Source organism: Pseudophryne corroboree, chromosome 3 (assembly GCF_028390025.1).
Source record: "Pseudophryne corroboree isolate aPseCor3 chromosome 3, aPseCor3.hap2, whole genome shotgun sequence".
NCBI lineage: Eukaryota > Metazoa > Chordata > Amphibia > Anura > Myobatrachidae > Pseudophryne > Pseudophryne corroboree.
The window spans coordinates 92,285,859-92,309,842 of record NC_086446.1 but is presented as its reverse complement, the minus strand read 5'-3'; the positions used below and the strand labels follow the sequence as shown (position 1 = coordinate 92,309,842).

At 46.8% G+C, this 23,984-nt stretch overlaps 1 protein-coding gene across 1 annotated transcript in view; it reads right to left on the bottom strand.

The window, feature by feature from the left end:
• Nucleotides 1-1,854: 1,854 nt before the first annotated feature.
• Nucleotides 1,855-23,984, bottom strand: part of LOC135054837 (zinc finger protein 271-like) — a 231,537-nt gene continuing 209,407 nt past the window's right edge. The window contains exon 4 of the mRNA XM_063958225.1: nt 1,855-3,073. Within this exon, the coding sequence (XP_063814295.1) occupies nt 2,352-3,073 (722 nt within the window). The 3' untranslated portion in view covers nt 1,855-2,351. The remainder of the gene's footprint in view (nt 3,074-23,984) is intronic.

The following is a 23,984-nucleotide window of genomic DNA, read 5'->3' as shown; positions in this document are numbered from 1 at the left end:
AATATGGTCTCTATGTAGGACCTATAAGCGTAAAGATTATTGGATTGTGATATGAGTCTATCGCCCAAAGAAACATTCACCTGGTTGAATAAAGTTGCTATGGGGTAATTAATAAGGGCGGCCCGTGCCCCTTGCGGCATCGAGGAGCTATTGGACCGTACGATCTTACAGGTCACCTATAGCAACCTGTTGTTCAGATCATAGTAGTGCTCGCCGCTGGCCGCTACATGTAATTCAAGCGGCGCTGTCTCAGATAGCGCAGCTAAAGGATGAACTTCGACATACAGACTTCTTTCTACACTGGTTTGCGTTGGGAGTAAGTCAAAAAGATCAAGCTCAGATTTTGCGCATTCCATGGATTCGTTGTGTATGAAAGACATGCTTAAAAAATATCACCAACCCTCCGCTTCGGTTTCCTTTTTTTATTTAAGATGCGGCTACACCGGTTTTTGTTTAAAAGGGGCATGCACCAAGGTGGAAGTTGTGTCAAACCCTTCCGTTTTCTTTTAGCCACCCCTTTCCGCGTATATAATTAAGCCGGCACCATCTTGCTTTGCTTGATTCACCCCGTTTAATTTAGTATAAAGGAATAGAGAAACCAGAGCAAATTTCTTTAGATTGTTGCTGCTCAACCATCTGCATGTGAACAGGAGACCATTTAAAGGTGGCTTGGATATGGAGGAGGGGGATGGGGGTTGTTGAATTCTTGTATAGGGTGTGCTTGGGTAATGGACACTCCCTTTGGATGTTTTTTCATTCTGAGAAGTACCATCATCTGGTCTTCAGCATCCACCTTAAACAATACAAGTTATATCAAAGCGCTATGAGTGGGAAGGGAAGGGGAGGGGGGAGGGGAAGACACCAGTATGTTTACAGCTCTTTTTTGAGTTGATAAGATGAGTGTCCGGAATTTTTATTTTTAATGAGTGAATTTGGATTCCATATAACTGCCTTGTGGGATATCCTCAGCAGGTAGTAGTGGGCTAACTGTCCCTATCTGTACCTTGCTGTGTTGATGATTTCTAGTTCCCGTGGCTGGTTTCCAAACTTCTGCCTCACAGTCTTCACGGCCGAGTTGCGGGTTTTTGCAGCACTTCCGGTCGCGGCAATGACGTACTTCCGGTCACACGGTCCGACGCGTTTCATGCCTCAGCACTTAGTCATGGATAAGGTGTATTGCATGAGATGCTCCATTTATTGAATTAAATCTAAAAAACTTTATTTATAAAACATTTAAAAAACGGAAATCCTTTGTTTATAAAACAGGAAGTGATGTCATATTTTGGTGGGAACCTCATGCTTTTTTCTTTTACTGGTATCATTGGGGAATTAATGTGTAAATAAGTTATGTGAAGTTAATATATGTTAAAAAATTATAAAAATGTATTTAAAAAAAAATATCTTTATTTATATAGGATATCTTTATAAGAATCTGAGTATTTTACTCTAAAAAAGTTTTTAAATTTATATCTATATTGAGACCATTCGGTTGCAAGGTTTTTAAATGGTTTTTCAGCATCCACCGCCCGTACATAACATAGATAAATCATACCCTTTTACTATTTGCACCGATGGAGGTATCTAACTTGGTACCAATGTGACTTGGACAATGGGGCCCTTCCCTTGCTAGGCATCGCACACAGCATTAGGCTTTCTCAGCCCTTCTCAGGGTAGAAACCATAAGCCTCCATCACTTGCAGACTGGCTTTGCCGGGCTCCTCAGTGGCACCGCCACAGTCTGTTATACACACATTTTTCATTAGTAGAATAAAACAAAATTAGAACACTTGTATAGCTCTGTACATAATGATCAGGTTTAATATTCTCACACCGGAATAAAAAATAAAAAAAACGTAATATAAATAAAACAGCTTTACTGGGACATTTATTTCAGCCCTAACAGAGCACTATAAAAATACACAAGAATCATACTTAGAAAATTCTGACATCCAGCAGACTGGCTGAAATGAGAAATTGTCCAATGTTACAGAGTAGATGATGTAAAATCTGATTTGTGTCCAAAAACTGTATCCAAAGTACACTAATTAGGCATCAGTCACTGCAGCTCCTGATTGCTAAAAGAGTGACACGAAACCTAACTATTGACTTCACATATTTCTTTCACAGCAATCAACTCAAAGGGGTACAGATTTACTAAACCTTCTACAAACGGAAAGTGGTGGTGGTGGTGATTCCAGCTATCATTTCTCTAATTGCATCCTACAAAATTATAGTCATAATCCATTTGTGCTTTATAGACAGCAAAGATGGGCAAATGGTTAGTATCACTGCCTCTAAGTGCAGAGATCAGGCCCAATATTTCCCACATTCAACATCCAAAAAATGGTTCCTCAACTGTGAACTTTCAGATGACTGACCAGATTTGAACAACTCTTAAAACATTTGCCGCATTCAGAACAAGGAAAGGGTCTTTCTTCCGTGTGCATTCTCTGGTGCTTGACAAGATCAGAGGTACTGACAAAACGTTTCTCACACTCAGAGCAGGGAAATGGTTTCTCTCCCGTGTGAGTTCTCTGATGCACAACCAGGTGAGCTTTTCTGTTAAAGCACTTCCCACACTCGGAGCACATATAGGGCTTCTCCCCCGTATGAGTTCTGTGATGCCCAACCAAGTGTGCTTTTCTGTTAAAGCACTTCCCACACTCGGAGCACATATAGGGCTTCTCCCCAGTGTGAGTCCTCTGATGCCCAACCAGGCTCTTTTTTGTGTTGAAGCACTTTCCACACTCGGAACACACATAGGGCTTCTCTCCTGTGTGACTTCTGTGATGTCTTATCAGATCTAAGTTTGTGGTGAAAGATTTCCCGCACTCAGAGCAGGTATAGGGCTTCTCTCCCGTGTGAATCCTCCGATGTACAACAAGATTTGAGCTACTGCTAAAACATTTCCCACATTCAGGACAAGAAAATCTTTTCTCTCCTGTGTGAGTTCTCTGATGTTTAACAAGATTAGAGTTACTGTTAAAACCTCTCCCACACTCAGAGCAGGAATATGGCTTCTCCCCTGTGTGAGTATTGTGATGTATAACAAGATCTGCATTACTCTTGAAGCCTTTCCCACATTCACAGCAAGAGTACGGTTTCTCTAATAACTGACGTCTCTGGTCATTTGTATTGTGCGCCATACTGCAAGTATACTGTGTATGATCTGTGGGAGTATAATTATCAGTGTGTGTGAGGTCTTCTCCATCACATGAGACTGGTTCCTCCTTAATAGGAGTAGGTGTATACGGTGTATGACCTGTGGGTGTATACATGTCAGTGTGTGTGAGGTCTTCTCCATCACATGACACTGATTCCTCCTTAATATTAGTAGCTGTATTCTGTGTAGGATATGTGGGAGTATAATTATTAGTGTCTGGGAGGTCTTCTCCATCACATGAGACTGGTGCCTCCTTAATATGAGTATATGTATACTGTGTATGATCTGAGGGTGTATAATTATCAGTGTATGTGAGGTCTCCTCCATCACATGAGACTGATTCCGCCTTAATATGAGTAGCTGTATACTGTGTATGATTTGTGGCAGTATAATTATCAGTGTGTGTGAGGTCTTCTCTGTCACCTGTGACTGGTTCCTCCTTAATATGAGATGTATACTGTGCATGATATGTGGGAGTATATTTATCACTGTGTGTGAGGTCTCCTCCATCACATGAGCCTGGTTCCTCCTTAATATGAGTAGCTGTATATGGTGTATGACCTGTGGGTGTATACATGTCAGTGTGGGTCAGATCTCCTCCGTCACAGGAGACTGGTTCCTCCTTAATATGAGTAGCTGTATACTGTGTGTGATCTATAGGTTTATAGTTGGTGGTCAGATTTTCTTCTTCACATAAAGCTGGTTTATCATTAATATCTTCCAGACAGGTGATTGAGTTTTGTAATTCGCTTGATGAATACTTGGCAGGCTGGATAGTCAGAACAATACTGTGATTGTCAGTTATATAATCCAGTGAGGAAATAGGTGTAGGATATAATCCAGGTATAGGTGTATCAGAGAAATCTGTTGGAGAAATATATTGTAATATGATAAAAACTGGGATAAAGATGAAAAATGCTACTAGCAATTGCATTCCCACAGAGATAATTTTAGGGGTTATTTAAATACAAGCTATGTGCCACCGGACACCATTGCACTATACGGTTGCTCAAATTGTTGTCAGTTACAGTAGAAAATATTTGTAATATTTCCCCTGCACTTTTATTATCTGGAAAAGGGAATACCTGTGTTACCATTGCTATCCGTGGGGTCAGACTGGTGCACAAAGTTGACCCCACATGCGTGACATGCACGTTTCACTTTAGCCAAAAGGGGGTAATGGTCGCACAAGCTATTTAATGTTAACTCTATAACATAATTAGTTGAACCCCCAAATTTATCATCATGCATTTGTCATTAATAATGCGAGGGGGGTGCTACCACGGACACGTATAAATACATCGAATAACTAGAAGAAAATAAATATCCAAAATATGGTGCACAGTATAATTTTCATGTATTTAAAATGTAACTTTTATTAGTTAATTTTTGCTTTTTTTAAAACCTAAGTTAAAAGACAAAGATTTTTCACATATCTAATATCTTTGTCTTTTAACTCAATTTTCGCTTTTTTTAAAACAACTAATAAAAATAAGAATTTACTCACCGGTAATTTATTTCTCGTAGTCCGTAGTGGATGCTGGGTACTCCGTAAGGACCATGGGGAATAGACTGGCTCCGCAGGAGACTGGGCACTCTAAAAGAAAGATTAGGTACTATCTGGTGTGCACTGGCTCCTCCCTCTATGCCCCTCCTCCAGACCTCAGTTAGGGAAACTGTGCCCCGGAAGAGCTGACATTACTAGGAAAGGATTTGGAATCCAGGGTAAGACTCATACCAGCCACACCAATCACACCGTACAACTTGTGATAACTATACCCAGTTAACAGTATGAACAACAAATGAGCCTCATTAACAGATGGCTCATAACAAAACCCTTTAGTTAAGCAATAACTACATACACGTATTGCAGAGAGTCCGCACTTGGGACGGGCTCCCAGCATCCACTACGGACTACGAGAAATAGAATTACCGGTGAGTAAATTCTTATTTTCTCTGACGTCCTAGTGGATGCTGGGTACTCCGTAAGGACCATGGGGATTATACCAAAGCTCCCAAACGGGCGGGAGAGTGCGGATGACTCTGCAGCACCGAATGAGCAAACTCAAGGTCCTCCTCAGCCAGGGTATCAAACTTGTAGATTTTGCAAATGTGTTTGAACCCGACCAAGTAGCAGCTCGGCAAAGTTGTAAAGCCGAGACCCCTCGGGCAGCCGCCCAAGAAGAGCCCACCTTCCTCGTGGAATGGGCTTTTACTGATTTAGGATGCAGCAGTCCAGCCGCAGAATGTGCAAGTTGAATCGTGCTACAGATCCAGCGAGCAATAGTCTGCTTTGAAGCAGGAGCACCCAGCTTGTTGGGTGCATGCAGGATAAATAGCGAGTCCGTTTTTCTGACTCCAGCTGTCCTGGAAACATAGATTTTTAGGGCCCGTACTACGTCCAGCAACTTGGAATTCTCCAAGTCACGAGTAGCCGCAGGCACCACAATAGGTTGGTTCAAATGAAAAGCTGATACCACCTTTGGGAGAAATTGGGGACGAGTCCTCAATTTTGCCCTGTCCATATGGAAAATCAGATATGGGCTTTTACACGACAAAGCTGCCAATTCTGACACACGCCTGGCCGAAGCCAAGGCCAACAGCATGACCACTTTCCACATGAGATATATTAGCTCCACGGTTTTAAGTGGCTCAAACCAATGTGATTTTAGGAAATCCAACACAACATTGAGATCCCAAGGTGCCATTGGAGGCACAAAAGGGGGCTGAATATGCAGCACTCCCTTAACAAACGTCTGAACTTCAAGTAGTGAAGCCAGTTCTTTTTGAAAGAAAATAGACAGGGCCGAAATCTGGACTTTTATGGAACCCAATTTTAGGCCCATAGTCACTCCTGACTGTAGGAAGTGCAGAAATCGACCCAGCTGAAATTCCTCTGTTGTGAAGTTCTGGGTATCAAGTTCTTCTTGGCCAATCCGGAACAATGAGTATAGTTCTTACTCCCCTTTTTCTTATTAACCTCAGTACCATGGGTATGAGAGGAAGAGGAGGGAACACATACACCGACTGGTACACCCACGGTGTCACTAGAGCGTCCACAGCTATCGTCTGAGGGTCCCTTGACCTGGCGCAATATCTTTTTAGCTTTTTGTTGAGGCGGGACGCCATCTTGTCCACCTGTGGCCGTTCCCAGCGATTTACAATCAGCTTGAAGACTTCTGGATGAAGTCCCCACTCTCCCGGGTGGAGGTCGTGCCTGCTGAGGAAGTCTGCTTCCCAGTTGTCCACTCCCGGAATTAACACTGCTGACAGTGCTATCACGTGATTCTCCGCCCATCGAAGAATTCTTGTGGCTTCTGCCATTGCCATCCTGCTTCTTGTGCCGCCCTGGCGGTTTACATGGGCGACCGCTGTGATGTTGTCTGACTGAATCAGAACTGGTTGGTTTTGAAGCAGGGGTTCTGCTTGACTTAGGGCGTTGTAAATGGCCCTTAGTTCCAGAATATTTATGTGTAGGGAAGTTTCCTGACTCGACCATTGTCCTTGGAAGTTTCTTCCCTGGGTGACTGCCCCCCAACCTCGGAGGCTTGCATCCGTGGTCACCAGGACCCAGTCCTGTATGCCGAATCTGCGGCCTTCGAGCAGATGAGCACTCTGCAGCCACCACAGCAGAGACACCCTGGCCCTCGGGGACAGGGTGATCAACCGATGCATCTGGAGATGCGATCCAGACCACTTGTCTAACAGATCCCACTGAAGGATCCTTGCATGGAATCTGCCGAAGGGAATTGCTTCGTAAGAAGCTACCATCTTTCCCAGGACTCGAGTGCAGTGATGCACCGACACCTGCTTTGGTTTCAGGAGGTTCCTGACCAGAGATGATAATTCCTGGGCCTTCTCCTCCGGGAGAAACACCTTCTTCTGTTCTGTGTCCAGAATCATGCCCAAGAACAGCAGACGCGTCGCAGGTATCAGCTGTGACTTTGGGATATTCAGAATCCAGCCGTGCTGATGCAGCACTTCTTGAGATAGTGCTACGCTGACTAGCAACTGCTCTTTGGACCTCGCCTTTATAAGGAGATCGTCCAAGTACGGGATAAATATGACTCCCTTCTTTCGGAGGAGCATCATCATTTCGGCCATTACCTTGGTAAATACCCGCGGTGCCGTGGACAGACCAAACGGCAACGTCTGGAATTGGTAATGACAGTCCTGTACCACCAACCTGAGGTACTCCTGGTGAGGTGGATAAATGGGGACATGCAGGTAAGCATCCTTGATGTCCAGTAACACCATAAAATCCCCCTCTTCCAGGCTTGCAATAACCGCCCTGAGCGATTCCAGGTTGAACTTGAACTTTCTTATATAAATGTTCAAGGATTTCAAATTTAGAATGGGTCTCACCGAACCGTCTGGTTTCGGTACCACAAACATTGTGGAATAGTAACCCCGTCCCTGTTGAAGGAGGGGTACCTTGATTATCACCTGCTGAAGATACAGCTTGTGAATAGCCGCCAGTACTACCTCCCTTTCTCTGAGAGCAGCAGGCAAGGCTGATTTGAGGTAACGGCGAGGGGGAGTCGCCTCGAACTCCAGCTTGTATCCCTGTGATACTACTTGCAGAACCCAGGGATCCACCTGCGAGCGAACCCACTGGTCGCTGAAGTTCCGGAGACGCGCCCCCACCGCACCTGGCTCCGCCTGCGGAGCCCCAGCGTCATGCGGTGGACTTAGTGGAAGCAGGGGAGGATGTTTGTTCCTGGGAACTGGCTATCTGGTGCAGCTTTTTCCCTCTCCCCTTGCCTCTGGGCAGAAAGGAAGCGCCTCTGACCCGCTTGCCTTTCTGGGGCCGAAAGGACTGTACCTGATAATACTGTGCTTTCTTAGGCTGTGAGGGAACCTGAGGTAAAAATGTCGATTTCCCAGCTGTTGCTGTGGATACGAGGTCCGAGAGACCATCCCCAAACAATTCCTCACCCTTATAAGGCAAAACCTCCATGTGCCTTTTAGAATCAGCATCACCTGTCCACTGCCGAGTCCATAATACTCTCCTGGCAGAAATGGACATTGCATTTATTCTGGATGCCAGTCGGCAAATGTCCCTCTGTGCATCCCTCATATATAGGACTACATCCTTAATATGCTCTACAGTTAGCAAAATAGTATCCCTGTCGAGGGTATCAATGTTGTCAGACAGGGTATCAGACCATGCGGCTGCAGCACTACACATCCATGCCGAAGCAATTGCAGGTCTCAGTATAGTACCTGAGTGTGTATATACAGACTTCAGGATAGCCTCCTGCTTTCTATCTGCAGGCTCCTTTAAGGCGGCCGTATCCCGAGAGGGCAGTGCCACCTTTTTAGATAAACGTGTGAGCGCCTTATCCACCCTAGGGGATGTTTCCCAACGTAACCTATCCGTTGGCGGGAAAGGGTACGCCGCCAGTAACCTCTTAGAAATCACCAGTTTCTTATCAGGGGAACACCACGCTTTTTCACACAGTTCATTCAACTCGTCAGATGGGGGAAAAGTCACTGGCTGCTTTTTCTCCCCAAACATAATATCCTTTTTTGTGGTAACCGGGTTTATGTCAGCAATGTGTAAAACATCTTTCATAGCCGTAATCATACATCGGATGGCCCTTGTGGACTGTACATTTATCTCATCCTCGTCGACACTGGAGTCAGACTCCGTGTCGACATCTGTGTCTGCCATCTGAGTCAGCGGGCGTTTTTGAGCCCCTGATGGCCTCTGAGACGCCTGGGCAGGTGCGGACTGAGCTGCCGACTGTCCCATGGCTGTCACGTCGTCAAACCTTTTATGTAAGGAGTTGACACTGTCGGTTAAAACCGTCCACATATCCATCCACTCCGGTGTCGGCCCCACAGGGGGCGACATCACACTAATCGGCTCCTGCTCCGCCTCCACGTAACCTTCCTCATCAAACATGTCGACACAGCCGTACCGACATACCGCACACACACAGGAAATGCTCTGACTGAGGACAGGTTCCCACAAAGTCCTTTGGGGAGACAGAGAGAGAGTATGCCAGCACACACCACAGCGCTATATAATCAGGGATTTACACTAACACAAAGTGATTTTTCCCTATAGTTGCTTTACATATACAGTTTGCGCCTAAATTTAGTGCCCCCCCTCTCTTTTTAACCCTTTGAGCCTGGAAACTGCAGGGGAGAGCCTGGGGAGCTGTCTTCCAGCGGAGCTGTGAAGAGGAAATGGCGCCAGTGTGCTGAGGGAGATAGCCCCGCCCCTTTATCGGCGGACTTCTCCCGCTCTTATATTTATATTATGGCAGGGGATTTTTGCACATATATAGTTTGTTAGACTATATTATGTGCTGTTTGCCAATGTAAGGTACTCTAATTGCTGCCCAGGGCGCCCCCCCCCAGCGCCCTGCACCCATCAGTGACCGGAGTATGTGGTGTGCACAGGGAGCAATGGCGCACAGCAGCAGTGCTGTGCGCTACCTTAATGAAGACCGGAGTCTTCAGCCGCCGATTTTCAGGACGTCTTCTTGCTTCTGGCTCTGCAAGGGGGACGGCGGCGCGGCTCCGGGACCGGACGACCGAGGCTGGGCCTGTGTTCGATCCCTCTGGAGCTAATGGTGTCCAGTAGCCTTAGAAGCCCAAGCTAGCTGCAAGCAGGTAGGTTCGCTTCTCTCCCCTTAGTCCCTCGTAGCAGTGAGTCTGTTGCCAGCAGATCTCACTGAAAATAAAAAACCTAACAAATACTTTCTTTACTAGAAGCTCAGGAGAGCCCCTAGTGTGCAACCAGCTCGGGCCGGGCACAGATTCTAACTGAGGTCTGGAGGAGGGGCATAGAGGGATAAGCCAGTGCACACCAGATAGTACCTAATCTTTCTTTTAGAGTGCCCAGTCTCCTGCGGAGCCCGTCTATTCCCCATGGTCCTTACGGAGTACCCAGCATCCACTAGGACGTCAGAGAAAGTTACATTTTAAATACATGAAAATGATACTGTGCATTACATTTTGGATACTTATTTTCTTCTCCTAGTTATTCGACGTTTCACTTTAGAAAAGGCTTTCTTAATTTGATCCAATTGATAAAGCATTTTCTAAAGTGAAACGTGCCTGTCATGCATGTTGGGTCAACTTGGTGCCCCAGTCTGACCCCATAGATAGCAATGGTGCCACCACGGGCCTACTTTGGTAACACAGGTATTCACTTTCTGCTGCACATTGGTGTAACTACTGTGAGGTTGATATCACTCACTTACTGGCACTATAATATAACTGGGATACATTGTGAACTGCTAGATAGGTCGGTATCAGCATATAATATTTTCTAAACATATGCAATTGGGTGGCACCCATTAGCTTTACTATTAGCGTTATCCCTTATTTGATTGTTTTCTTTGAATATTTTTTTCACCTTACATATATGTTAACCAATACAATTATTGGAATTAAGATTACACAGGTCTGTTTTTCCTCCCTGGTGAATGGTTTATTTAATTTAGCGCTTTTGTCAGACCAGCAATCAGAGGCAGGGCCAGATCTCCACAGCAATAGGCCCTGCTCCCGACTTGGCAAAATCCCACCATTTGCAGGTCCATGCTGAGGAGGCGGAGCTAAAACGACACAATTTGCATCAATTTAGCACTTCCGGTCCCTATGGACTGGCGATTCCCCATTTTAGCTCACCATCCTGCCCACTTCACTGGGATGTGTGTGGAATGCGAAGATTCAGCCACTCTTCCGGTGGTGCAGGGGACTGCCCAAAAAAATGGAGTCTCCCGCAACTTCCGGGAGAGTAGGTAAGTATGCTATATATGTATATACAAGGGCTATTGTCAGGCCAGCAATCTGCTGGCAACATTTTGTCAGATATATTCAGCTCCATTTATCCAGGCTAACCTTCTAGAGCAGGAATTCCCTACCTCGGTCCTCAGGGCACACAAATTGTCCAGGTTTTAGTGATATCCATGCTTGAGCACAGGTGACTACATTAGTACTTCAACTATTTTGACTTAACCATCTGTGCTGAAGCAGGGATATTACTTTGCGGACTAAGGAACCCCCCCGTCCCCAGTGGTTTACGTACTAATCCAACGTATGTGGTTCTGCACACGCGCAGGAAACCACAAACCAGGACTGCTCTACCAAACTGGGGCATTTTCTGCCCGTTTTGTAGGTGTGCTGAGCCTAGGATCTACATCCAACATAGACTTCCTGGTCCCGGCAGCGTGGTTTCCGATGGTCAGTCTGTGTATGCTATGATTTACACCAGGCCTGGCCAACCTGTGGCTCTCCAGCTGTTGTAAAACTACAAGTCCCATCATGCTTTACTACAGTTTTGCTATTAGGGAAGGCTAAAACTGTGGCAGGGCATGCTGGGATGCGTAGTTTCACAACATCTGGAGAGCCACAGGTTGGCCAGGCCTGATTTACACAGACAGGATCTGACACCAATGTGGTCAGACACACAAACATCAGATTAGTACGTAACACATTAGGTTTCTTTACTGACCTGCATAATGCCCAATGTACAGAGCCACACTAATCCGTGAGTCATTATGCCCAGGTATACCAGCCGGCAAGGTCATCTAACTATAAGAGTTCTGTTTACATGCTCTCCTACACTACTGAGACCAGTATAAAATCAGGCAACGCTGGCTAATAATCTGTTATTGAACCTAAAAAGTTTTTAACTTTATCAAAAAGGAAATAAGAAAAAAAAAAAGGAATTTAATACTTACCGGTAATTCCTTTTCTCCTATCCGTAGTGGATAATGGGGTCTTGTACTTTAGTACCATGGGGTATAGATCGTGTCCACTGGAGCCTGGCACTTTAAAACTTTTATAGTGTGTGTTGGTTCCTCCCCTCTATGCCCCTCCCACCAGACTCAGTCTAGGAAAACTGTGCCCGAGGAGACAGACATAATATGACAGAAGAACAATACAACAGCGGTGAGGCAATAAGCCAACACACAACCATAAACGAAAGGAGGGCGCTAACCAGAACAGAGGATAGCAACCCTAACCTAACCTGGATAGCACGGCTATCCCAACCACATAATGGGGCCGCAACATCGGGCCAAACAAATACTTACACAGGTAAGCAGGAACAAAGCACTGAGGCGGGCGCCCAGTATCCACTACGGACTAGGAGAAAAGGAATTACCGGTAGGTATTAAATTCCTATTTCTCTGACGTCCTAGTGGATGCTGGGACTCCGTCAGGACCATGGGGAATAGCGGCTCCGCAGGAGACAGGGCACAAAATTTAAAAGTTTGACCACTAGGTGGTGTGTACTGGCTCCTCCCCCTATGACCCTCCTCCAAGCCTCAGTTAGGTTTTTGTGCCCGTCCGAGCAGGGTGCAATCTAGGTGGCTCTCCTAAAGAGCTGCTTAGAAAAAGTTTGTTAGGTTTTTTATTTTCAGTGAGTCCTGCTGGCAACAGGCTCACTGCAACGAGGGACTTAGGGGAGAAGAAGTGAACTCACCTGCGTGCAGGATGGATTTGCTTCTTAGGCTACTGGACACTAGCTCCAGAGGGACGATCACAGGTACAGCCTGGATGGGTCACCGGAGCCGCGCCGCCGACCCCCTTGCAGATGCCGAATAGAGAAGAGGTCCAGAAACCGGCGGCAGAAGACGTCTCAGTCTTCATGAGGTAGCGCACAGCACTGCAGCTGTGCGCCATTGCTCTCCGCACACTTCACACCAGCGGTCACTGAGGGTGCAGGGCGCTGGGGGGGGCGCCCTAGGCAGCAATGTAATATACCTATTCTGGCTAAAATATATCACATATAGCCCCTGGGGCTATATGGATGTATTTAACCCCTGCCAGGTTCCAAAAAAACCGGGAGAAGAAGCCCGCCGAAAAGGGGGCGGGGCCTATTCTCCTCAGCACACAGCGCCATTTTCCTGCCCAGCTCCGCTGCGAGGAAGGCTCCCAGGACTCTCCCCTGCACTGCACTACAGAAACAGGGTAAAAACAGAGAGGGGGGGCACTTATTGGCGATATTTATAATATTTGAGCTGCTATAAAGGGAACACACTTATTAAGGTTGTCCCTATATATATTTATAGCGCTTGGGTGTGTGCTGGCAAACTCTCCCTCTGTCTCCCCAAAGGGCTAGTGGGGTCCTGTCTTCTATCAGAGCATTCCCTGTGTGTCTGCTGTGTGTCGGTACGTGTGTGTCGACATGTATGAGGACGATGTTGGCGTGGAGGCGGAGCAATTGCCTGTAATGGTGATGTCACCCCCTAGGGAGTCGACACCAGAATGGATGGCTTTGTTTATGGAATTACGGGATAGTGTCAGCACGCTACAAAAGTCGGTTGACGACATGAGACAGCCGGCAAACCAGTTAGTACCTGTCCAGGCGTCTCAGACACCGTCAGGGGCTGTAAAACGCCCTTTACCTCAGTCGGTCGACACAGACCCAGACACTGACACTGAATCCAGTGTCGACGGTGAAGAAACAAACGTATTTTCCAGTAGGGCCACACGTTATATGATCACGGCAATGAAGGAGGCTTTGCATATCTCTGATACTGCAAGTACCACAAAAAGGGGTATTATGTGGGGTGTGAAAAAACTACCGATAGTTTTTCCTGAATCAGAGGAACTGAATGAAGTGTGTGATGAAGCGTGGGTTACCCCAGATAGAAAACTGCTAATTTCAAAGAAGTTATTGGCATTATACCCTTTCCCGCCAGAGGTTAGGGCGCGCTGGGAAACACCTCCTAGGGTGGATAAGGCGCTCACACGCTTATCAAAGCAAGTGGCGTTACCGTCTCCTGATACGGCCGCCCTCAAGGATCCAGCTGATAGGAGGCTGGAGAATACATTAAAAAGTATATACACACATACGGGTGTTATACTGAGACCAGCAATCGCCTCAGCCTGGATGTGCAGTGCTGGCGTGGCTTGGTCGGAGTCACTGTTCAAACATTTCAGCGCACAGTGGGCTCACTCGCAGGTGGACCCCTGGATCCTGCAGGTAGTATCTCAGGGTTACAGGTTGGAATTCGAGAAGTCCCCTCCTCGCCGTTTCCTAAAGTCTGCTTTGCCAACGTCTCCCTCCGACAGGGCGACGGTATTGGAGGCCATTCACAAGCTGTATTCTCAGCAGGTGATAGTCAAGGTACCCCTCCTACAACAGGGACAGGGGTATTACTCCACGCTATTTGTGGTACCGAAGCCGGACGGCTCGGTAAGACCGATTCTAAATCTAAAATCTCTGAACCTGTACATACAAAAATTCAAGTTCAAGATGGAGTCACTCAGAGCAGTGATAGCGAATCTGGAAGAAGGGGATTTTATGGTGTCCTTGGACATCAAGGATGCTTACCTTCATGTTCCAATTTGTCCTTCACACCAAGGGTACCTCAGGTTCGTGGTCCAAAACTGTCATTATCAGTTTCAGACGCTGCCGTTTGGATTGTCCACGGCACCCCGGGTCTTTACCAAGGTAATGGCCGAAATGATGATCCTTCTTCGAAGAGAAGGCGTCTTAATTATCCCTTACTTGGACGATCTCCTGATAAGGGCAAGATCCAGAGAACAGCTGGAGGTCGGAGTAGCACTAACCCAAGTAGTGCTCCAACAACACGGGTGGATTCTGAATTTTCCAAAATCCCAACTGATCCCGACGACACGTCTGTTGTTCCTAGGGATGATTCTGGACACTGTTCAGAAAAAGGTATTTCTTCCGGAGGAGAAAGCCAGGGAGTTATCCGATCTAGTCAGGAACCTCCTAAAACCAGGAAAAGTATCTGTGCATCAATGCACAAGAGTCCTGGGAAAAATGGTAGCTTCTTACGAAGCGATGGCAGATTCCATGCACGAACTTTTCAGTGGGATCTGCTGGACAAATGGTCAGGATCGCATCTGCAGATGCATCAGCGGATAAAATTGTCCACAAGGACAAGAGTGTCTCTGCTATGGTGGTTGCAGAGTGCTCATCTGTTAGAGGGCCGCAGATTCGGCATACAGAACTGGGTCCTAGTGACCACGGATGCCAGCCTGAGAGGCTGGGGAGCGGTCACACAGGGAAGAAACTTCCAGGGCGTGTGGTCAAGCCTGGAGACGTCTCTTCACATAAATATACTGGAGCTAAGAGCAATCTACAATGCTCTAAGCCTGGCAAAACCTCTGCTTCAGGGTCAGCCGGTGTTGATTCAGTCGGACAACATCACGGCAGTCGCCCACGTAAACAGACAGGGCGGCACAAGAAGCAGGAGGGCAATGGCAGAAGCTGCAAGGATTCTCCGCTGGGCAGAAAATCATGTGTTAGCACTGTCAGCTGTGTTCATCCCGGGAGTGGACAACTGGGAAGCAGACTTCCTCAGCAGACACGATCTGCACCCGGGAGAGTGGGGACTTCATCCAGAAGTCTTCCACATGATTGTGGTCCATTGGGAAAGACCAATGGTGGACATGATGGCGTCCCGCCTCAACAAAAAACTGGACAGGTATTGCGCCAGGTCAAGAGACCCTCAGGCAATAGCTGTAGACGCTCTGGTAACACCATGGGTGTACCAGTCAGTGTATGTGTTTCCTCCTCTGCCTCTCATACCAAAAGTACTGAGAATTATACGGCAAAGGGGAGTAAGAACGATACTCGTGGCTCCGGATTGGCCAAGAAGAACTTGGTACCCGGAACTTCAGGAGATGCTCACGGAAGATCCGTGGCCTCTACCTCTAAGACGGGACCTGCTTCAGCAGGGACCGTGTCTATTCCAAGACTTACCGCGGCTGCGTTTGACGGCATGGCGGTTGAACGCCGAATCCTAAGGGAAAAAGGCATTCCGGAAGAGGTCATCCCTACCCTGGTAAAAGCCAGGAAGGAGGTGACTGCACAACATTATCAAATATGTTGCGTGGTGTGAGGCCAGGAAGGCCCCGACGGAGGAATTTCAACTGGGTCGATTCCTACATTTCCTGCAAACAGGATTGTCTATGGGCCTCAAATTAGGGTCCATTAAGGTTCAAATTTCGGCCCTGTCGATTTTCTTCCAGAAAGAATTGGCTTCAGTTCCTGAAGTCCAGACTTTTGTAAAAGGAGTACTACATATACAGCCCCCGGTTGTGCCCCCAGTGGCACCGTGGGATCTTAATGTAGTTTTGGATTTTCTCAAATACCAGTGGTTTGAGCCACTCAAATCGGTGGATTTGAAATATCTTACATGGAAAGTAACCATGCTACTGGCCCTGGCTTCAGCCAGGAGAGTGTCAGAATTGGCGGCTTTATCGTATAAAAGCCCATATCTGATTTTCCATTCGGACAGGGCAGAACTGCGGACGCGTCCTCACTTTCTGCCTAAGGTGGTTTCAGCGTTTCACCTGAACCAGCCTATTGTGGTGCCTGCGGCTACTAGCGATTTGGAGGATTCCAAGTTGCTGGACGTTGTCAGAGCATTGAAAATATATATTTCAAGGACGGCTGGAGTCAGAAAATCTGACTCGCTGTTTATACTGTCTGCACCCAACAAGCTGGGTGCTCCTGCTTCTAAGCAGACGATTGCTCGTTGGATTTGTAGCACAATTCAACTTGCACATTCTGTGGCAGGCCTGCCACAGCCTAAATCTGTCAAGGCCCATTCCACAAGGAAGGTGGGCTCATCTTGGGCGGCTGCCCGAGGGGTCTCGGCATTACAACTCTGCCGAGCAGCTACGTGGTCAGGGGAGAACACGTTTGTAAAATTCTACAAATTTGATACCCTGGCTAAGGAGGACCTGGAGTTCTCTCATTCGGTGCTGCAGAGTCATCCGCACTCTCCCGCCCGTTTGGGAGCTTTGGTATAATCCCCATGGTCCTGACGGAGTCCCAGCATCCACTAGGACGTCAGAGAAAATAAGATTTTACTTACCGATAAATCTATTTCTCGTAGTCCGTAGTGGATGCTGGGCGCCCATCCCAAGTGCGGATTGTCTGCAATACTTGTACATAGTTATTGTTACAAAAAAATCGGGTTGTTATTGTTGTGAGCAGTCTGTTCAGAGGCTCCTACGTTTGTCATACTGTTAACTGGGTTCAGATCACAAGTTGTACGGTGTGATTGGTGTGGCTGGTATGAGTCTTACCCGGGATTCAAAATCCTTCCTTATTGTGTACGCTCGTCCGGGCACAGTATCCTAACTGAGGCTTGGAGGAGGGTCATAGGGGGAGGAGCCAGTACACACCACCTGATCCTAAAGCTTTTCTTTTTGTGCCCTGTCTCCTGCGGAGCCGCTATTCCCCATGGTCCTGACGGAGTCCCAGCATCCACTACGGACTACGAGAAATAGATTTATCGGTAAGTAAAATCTTATTTTTCTCTTACGTCCTAGTCGATACTGGGGTCTTGTACTTTAGTACCATGGGGAAGTCCCAAAGCTCCCAAACGGTCATCCTCTGCCAAGATATCGATCCTATAGAATTTCACAAAAGTGTTCGAACCAGACCAAGTAGCAGCTCGGCACTACTGTAGGACCGACACACCCCGGGCAGCCGCCCAGGAGGACCCCGCCGACCTTGTTGGGTGGGCATGAATAGACGTCAGCAAGGACAGAGCCGCCGACTTATAGGCATGTTGAATGGTCAACCTGAGCCAACGAGCAATAGATTGCTTAGAAGCTGGCCGACCAATCTTGGAGGCATCATAAAGGACAAACCACGAGTCAGATTTCCGATTATGTCTTTTTGACATAAATCTTCAGAGCCCTGACCACATCCAAGGTCTCAAGGCCAACGGAAGCATCAGATAACACCGCAACCACAACAGGCTGATTCACATGAAAAGCAGACACCACCTTAGGCAAAAATGGAGGGCGGGTCCTCAGTTCCACACCGTCTTCATGAAAAATCAAATAAGGGCTCTTACAGGATAGGGCCCCTAATTCCGACACCCGCCTGGCAGACACCAAAGCCAATAACATCACCGTCTTCCAGGTGAGAAATTTCAACTCCACCCTATGTAAAGGTTCAAACCAGTCCGATTGGAGAAAAGGACAGAACCACATTGAGGTCCCACGGAGCCGTGGGAGGTACAAAGGGTGGTTGAATATGAAGAACTCCCTTTAGGAAAGTCTGTACTTCTGGCAACATGGCAAGTTGTTTTTGGAAGAAAATTGAGAGCGCCGAATCTGGACTTTGATGGAGCCTAAACGAAGGTCCATATCCACCCCCGCTTGCAGGAAAAGTAGAAGACGACCAATTCTAAATTCCATGGGAGAAACCTTTCTACCTTCACACCAGGAAACAAATTTTTTTCAGATACGATGATAATGCTTTGACATCACCATCTTCCTGGCCTGGACCATGGTGGAAATAACCCTGGAGGGAAGACCCTTTCTTGCTAGAATCTCCCTCTCAACTTCCAGGCCGTCAAACGTAGCCGCTGTAAGCCTGGATAGACGAACGGGCCTTGCTGAAGATCGTCTTGGAGCGGCAGAGACCAGGGATCCTCCAGAGACATGGTCAGGAGGTCCGAGTACCACGCCCGTCCAGGCCAATCTGGGGCAATTAGAATTGCTTGAACGCTTTCTCTTCTTAGTCTTTTTAGAACCCTTGGGATTAGCGGTAGAAAAGGGAACAGGTAGACAAACTGGTACATCCCCGGTGTCGTCAGCGCATCCACTGCAACAGCATGCGGTTCCCTCGTTCTGGAACAGTAACAGCATAGCTTCTTGTTGAGACGAGAAGCCAGCAGATCTATCTGTGAACAGCCCCACCAATGAATTATCAGTTGAAACACCTGGGGATGTATGCCCCATTCCCCCTGGATGGAGGTTGTGTCTGCTGAGGAAGTCCGCTTCCCAATGGAATGAATCTGGCGGAAATGGCCATTGCATTGACCACAGCCCTCGAGATCCACCCGCAAACCATTGTGGGGCGCTGTGCTGCACCTGCTGCTGTATAAATAGCCTTGAGCGTTGTCTCAATTTTACGGTCAAGCAGGCTCCTTCAGGGATACAGCCCCAGGGACAGACAGTACCAATTTCTTTTGACAGTCTGGATACAGATGTATCAACCGACGGGGGGGGTTTCCCAGACCTTCCTATCCTCAGCTGGAAGGGGAAATGTAGATAAAAACTTCTGAGAAATGTAACTTATTTTTATCAGGGTTTAACCAAGCCTCCTTGGCCAGGGAGTGTAACTCCTTAGACACCGGAAAGGTAGCTGAACTCTTGGGTCTTACATTAAAGTATAACTCCTCACTGCATACCTCCATTACAGATCTTTCCAGTTTCTTTTGATTTTGGAATTATGGTTCAACTCTCAAGCTCCAGCACGTAGAATACGCCCCCCTGAGGGTTCCGCGGCACTCCTACTGTGATTTTGGTAGTCTCGTAATCTATCGAGTAGGTATGTGACCATCCTTAATATTACCTTTTCGTGTACCTTAAGTATTACCTTCTATTTTACACTAGTGCTCCGAGCGGTATCTGCTGTATAAAGAGGCGCACCGGCGGACCCTCCGACTCGGTCTCTTCTCTCCCTACTCTATACTTTCTTCGCCTTTCCCCTCTCTTCTTTTCTCTTTTCTTGCTTTCTCTTTATCCTTCTTCTCTCTACTGATACAGTCACGAGATTGTTTTTTTTTGTTTGTTTTTTTGTTCCTATTTAATCAGAGTGCTTTGGTCGCTCTCGGTGTATACTTTATCTCTATTTCTTTTATTATCAACGTGATGTTTTTTCATTATGGAAACCCCATGATCTTTGTTTTTCGATTATATCTCTGCTCTAGGTATAATGTTTTACGGATATGCTCTCCCCACGTGTTGTGGGGGGCTAATATAACCCTATATAACTTGAAAATTAAATAAACAATTAAAAAAAAAAGTATAACTCCTCATCTGGTTCCACCTCCGGGTCCGGTATGTGAAGGACCTCTCTTATGGCAAAAATGAGGGCCTCCACCCCAAGGGACAGAGAGCTGTCCTCATCCATGTCATCATCATCCACATCTGGCTGATCAGAATTGGACTGTAAAACCTGTGACAGTGAGCGTTTGTGTGACGCCACTAGAGGGGGCTGCGAAGCCTTCCTGGAATCTGCTGCCTTAGCTACACAATCAATTGAGTGTTTCAACACCTGTCTCTCCCTTTTAGCTACAGCTAGTTCAGAACTGACATTGTAATCATGCTCTTAAGGCTGTCCAACCAGTCAGGTGCCTGTGAGCTGGGCCCTTGAGGAGACGAGGAACACTGCTCACACATGAGTGACCCTGCTGGAGACGGGGTAGAATTACAAGCAGCACACATAACCAAGTTTTCAGACATTATACAGGAAACAACAGCGCAGCCCGTTGCCCAACACCACACACAGACCCTAGAGAGAGACTCTGAGGAGCGGACCCAGCACTCAGAACACAGCAGCACAATGTGCAAAAATAAGTATGTAAAATCAGTGCAGCGGTATTACCGCTGACGTGCTCCCCCCTGTCTATGACCCCATGGTACCAGTTCAGACAGTCTAAAAGCGTGGGTCCTGGAGGAGCAGCTTGCATGCAGCCTTAGTGATCTGCAGCAGCAGGAAAATGACGCCTTATCGCCGCTGGTCCCGCTCCGGGAAGTCCCGCCCCTTGCAATGACACGCGGTCCCTAACAAGATTATACTGGCCACAAGTGTAACACACCACGGAAATGTAATTTACAGTCCACACAAAGCCTTAGATGACAGTGAGCACTGCTGGGCAATAGCCCTGAGCCAGGTCCATCTGCGGCGGGCACCGCAGCTCCAGGCCCGTGACTGCCACGTGACATACCCCGTTACTGCACCGGGGACCCGCTAACCGGGACCCTGGTGTAACACTCCCCACACCTGGTCTTCGGCATCTGTTAGATGGTGGCGGCTAACTGCTGTGTGGGCACACATACTAACAATGTGTGATCAGTACCTCAGGAGCTCAGTGTTCTGTCAGCTGGGATTACAAACCATTAACCCTCAGGAGGCTGGTTCGGTCCCCCCTCTAAGTCCCATGTAGCAGGTAGTCTGTCTGCCAAGCAGAGCTACCTGAAAATAAACTAAATTAAATGTAAAAGAAAAATCTCTGGAGCTCCAGAGAAGTGCACCGGCTCCTTGGGCACATTTTTCTAAACTGGGTCTGTTAGGAGGGGCATAGAGGGGAGGAGCCAGCACACACATACACACACTAAAAGTTTTAAAGTGCCAGGCTCCAGTGGACCCGATCTATACCCCATGGTACTAAAGTACAAGACTCCAGTATCCACTAGGACATAAGAGAAACATTATTTTGGTTAAAAATGAAAACATTTATTATAATACTAAAACAATGCAATAAATACATGTAATAGCAGCATCTTTCAGTCTGACGACAGAGCAGTGGTACTATGATTGATTTAGGGATATCCTTGGAGTCCACTTAAATTAGATACCGACATGGGAGGCAGAATAACAAGCATTGATCCTGCAAGGTGCATGATACATGATGTAAGTACTCCTCTTAATAGCAAATAGGCTGCGGGAAGAGAGGGTTAGGGTTAGGCTGCGGGAGGAGAGGGTTAGGGTTAGGCTGCGGGAGGAGAGGGTTAGGGTTATGCATCTGAGGAGGCCGCTGACACGTACTAGAGGCGGAGAAATGCGTTATTTGGCATTATTAACCAGAGAATTTGGCACCATTATCCGGAGAGATGCATTTACTGTGAGCTGTGACAACCCTGCTATTTACCTCCATTGTTGCTCTAGATGGCAAGTGACCCAAACTACACTATAGTGATTTAAAGAGCAGTGGACATCAATACTGCAGTATCCTTAAATCCTTTCCTGTGAGTACAAACGGAGGAGATATTTACAGGTGCCTCAATATAAGTATATTTAGGGTTATATATATCTCTACCAGTGGACTCTGGAGATTTGGATTATACAAATTAAAAACACTGGACTGAAGTATGTGGGTTAGGCTGCGGGAGGGGAGGGAGTGGGTTAAATTAAGGTCTAGTGTTACCGTCAGAACCTCTTTCTTACAGTCAGAAATCACCAGCACCTGACCGCCGGACCCAGAAGACCCTGCTGGAGCCGCTGGAGATACATTACCAGGTAAGTTAATGCTGCACCAGGACACACTGTTTTGTCCACATTCTAATCATATCGACATTTCATCAGTGTTGCCATGATGAATGTCGATCTTACAACATAATGAATGATGACAAACTATATGGAACCCCTAGAGAGATGTCTGGACTAAACACAAGACATGAACGGTTCCTCATATTCAGCTAAAAGATGCCTTAGGGTAGGACAGTTCTCCTTATCACATGTAGGGCTAAACGTAATAGGCAGTGATTAGCGAGTGCCAGCACAATTCTGATGAAATAGTGATTAGGGATAAAGTGGCAATTAGTGTAAAGACAAAACCAGGTTGTATTGTGCGTGTCTTTCTGTTACTATTCTTATTAAAGTGACCTACAGGTGCCAATGGGCCCTTAGGTGTGGTTCAATAGATCTATTGTAATTGGATGGACAGTCAATAGGTCGACCCGATATGGTCGACAGGGTCAAAAGGTTACCATAAAAATGGTCGACAAGTTTTTAAAGGATTGTTTTTGCATACATTTGTCCATTTCACAGTGTTTGACCACAATTCGTGTATGCTTCACTCACCACACTTGTAAAATGTAGTCCATGTGGATGGTAAAAGAAGTAAAAGTTGAAAAAAAAAATCCAAAAAGGTGTTTCGATTTTAGAGATAGTAAACCTTTTACCTGTCGACCTTTTGACCTAATGCATGTCAGCCATATGGCATTGATCTATTGAATGTCTATCTAACCAATGCAGATCTATCAACTGCCAGCCAGGCCCTTGATGCCTGGGCATGCTGGCCCTTGTGGTTCTCCAAGTGTCATCATGTCCAGGCAGCCTTCCTGGGGCAAGTAGTCCACATGTAAAAAAATAAATACCGGGGACATCTGGCCTACCAAACACCATTTACCCTTTTCTGTCATGCCAATCATGGTTTAAGCTCTGCTGCTCTTATAAAGAGGCATCGGAGGCAGAATATATACGTTATGGTAAGAACTTACCATTGATAACGGTATTTCTCCAAAGTGCACAGGTTCCACAGGATAACAATGGGATATGATGGAGCGACAGCGTATTGACACCAAACGATCACAAGCTGTCAGGCCTCCCCGGATGCAACGGGCCCGTCCATATATCCCCGCCCACTGGCTCAGGCAAATCAGTTGTATTCCAAAGCATCTAGGCAGGAGCATCAAGTAGAGCCCTAATCAGGCGAGAAGAACACACATGCACACCCTTCCGTACAAGAAGGAAGAGGTTAGTGAGTAGCAACATCCTCAAATCAGGTGCGTCAGGGTGGGATCCCTGTGGAACCTGTGGACTTAGGAAAAATACCGTTATCAAAAGGTAAGTTCTTACCATAACGTATATTTCTCCGGCAGGGTCCACAGGTTATCAATGGAATTTCCCAAAGCAATTTTAGTGGTGGGGACGCTCCGGATTGTACAGGAGAACCTTTCGCCCGAATTCAGCATCATGAGAGGCAAACGTATCCAAGCATAATGTCTAATGAATGTGTTACTGGAAGACACTGTGGCTGCCTTACATATCTGTTCTGCTGAAGCATCATGTTGTGCTGCCTATGAAGGACCTACCTTACGAGTAGAGTGAATAGATACATTAGCCGGAACAGGGAGATCCGCTTGAGAGTATGCTTACGAAATAGTCATTCGAAGCCATCTAGCCAGCGTCTATTTAGTAGCAGGCCATCCTCTCTTGTGAATTCCGTAGAAAATGAAGAGAGAATCTGTCTTTCTGATGGCACTTGTGCGATCCACGTAGATCCTTAATGCTCGGACTACATCCCGCGACGCATCTCCCGCAGAAAATCCCGATACCTGA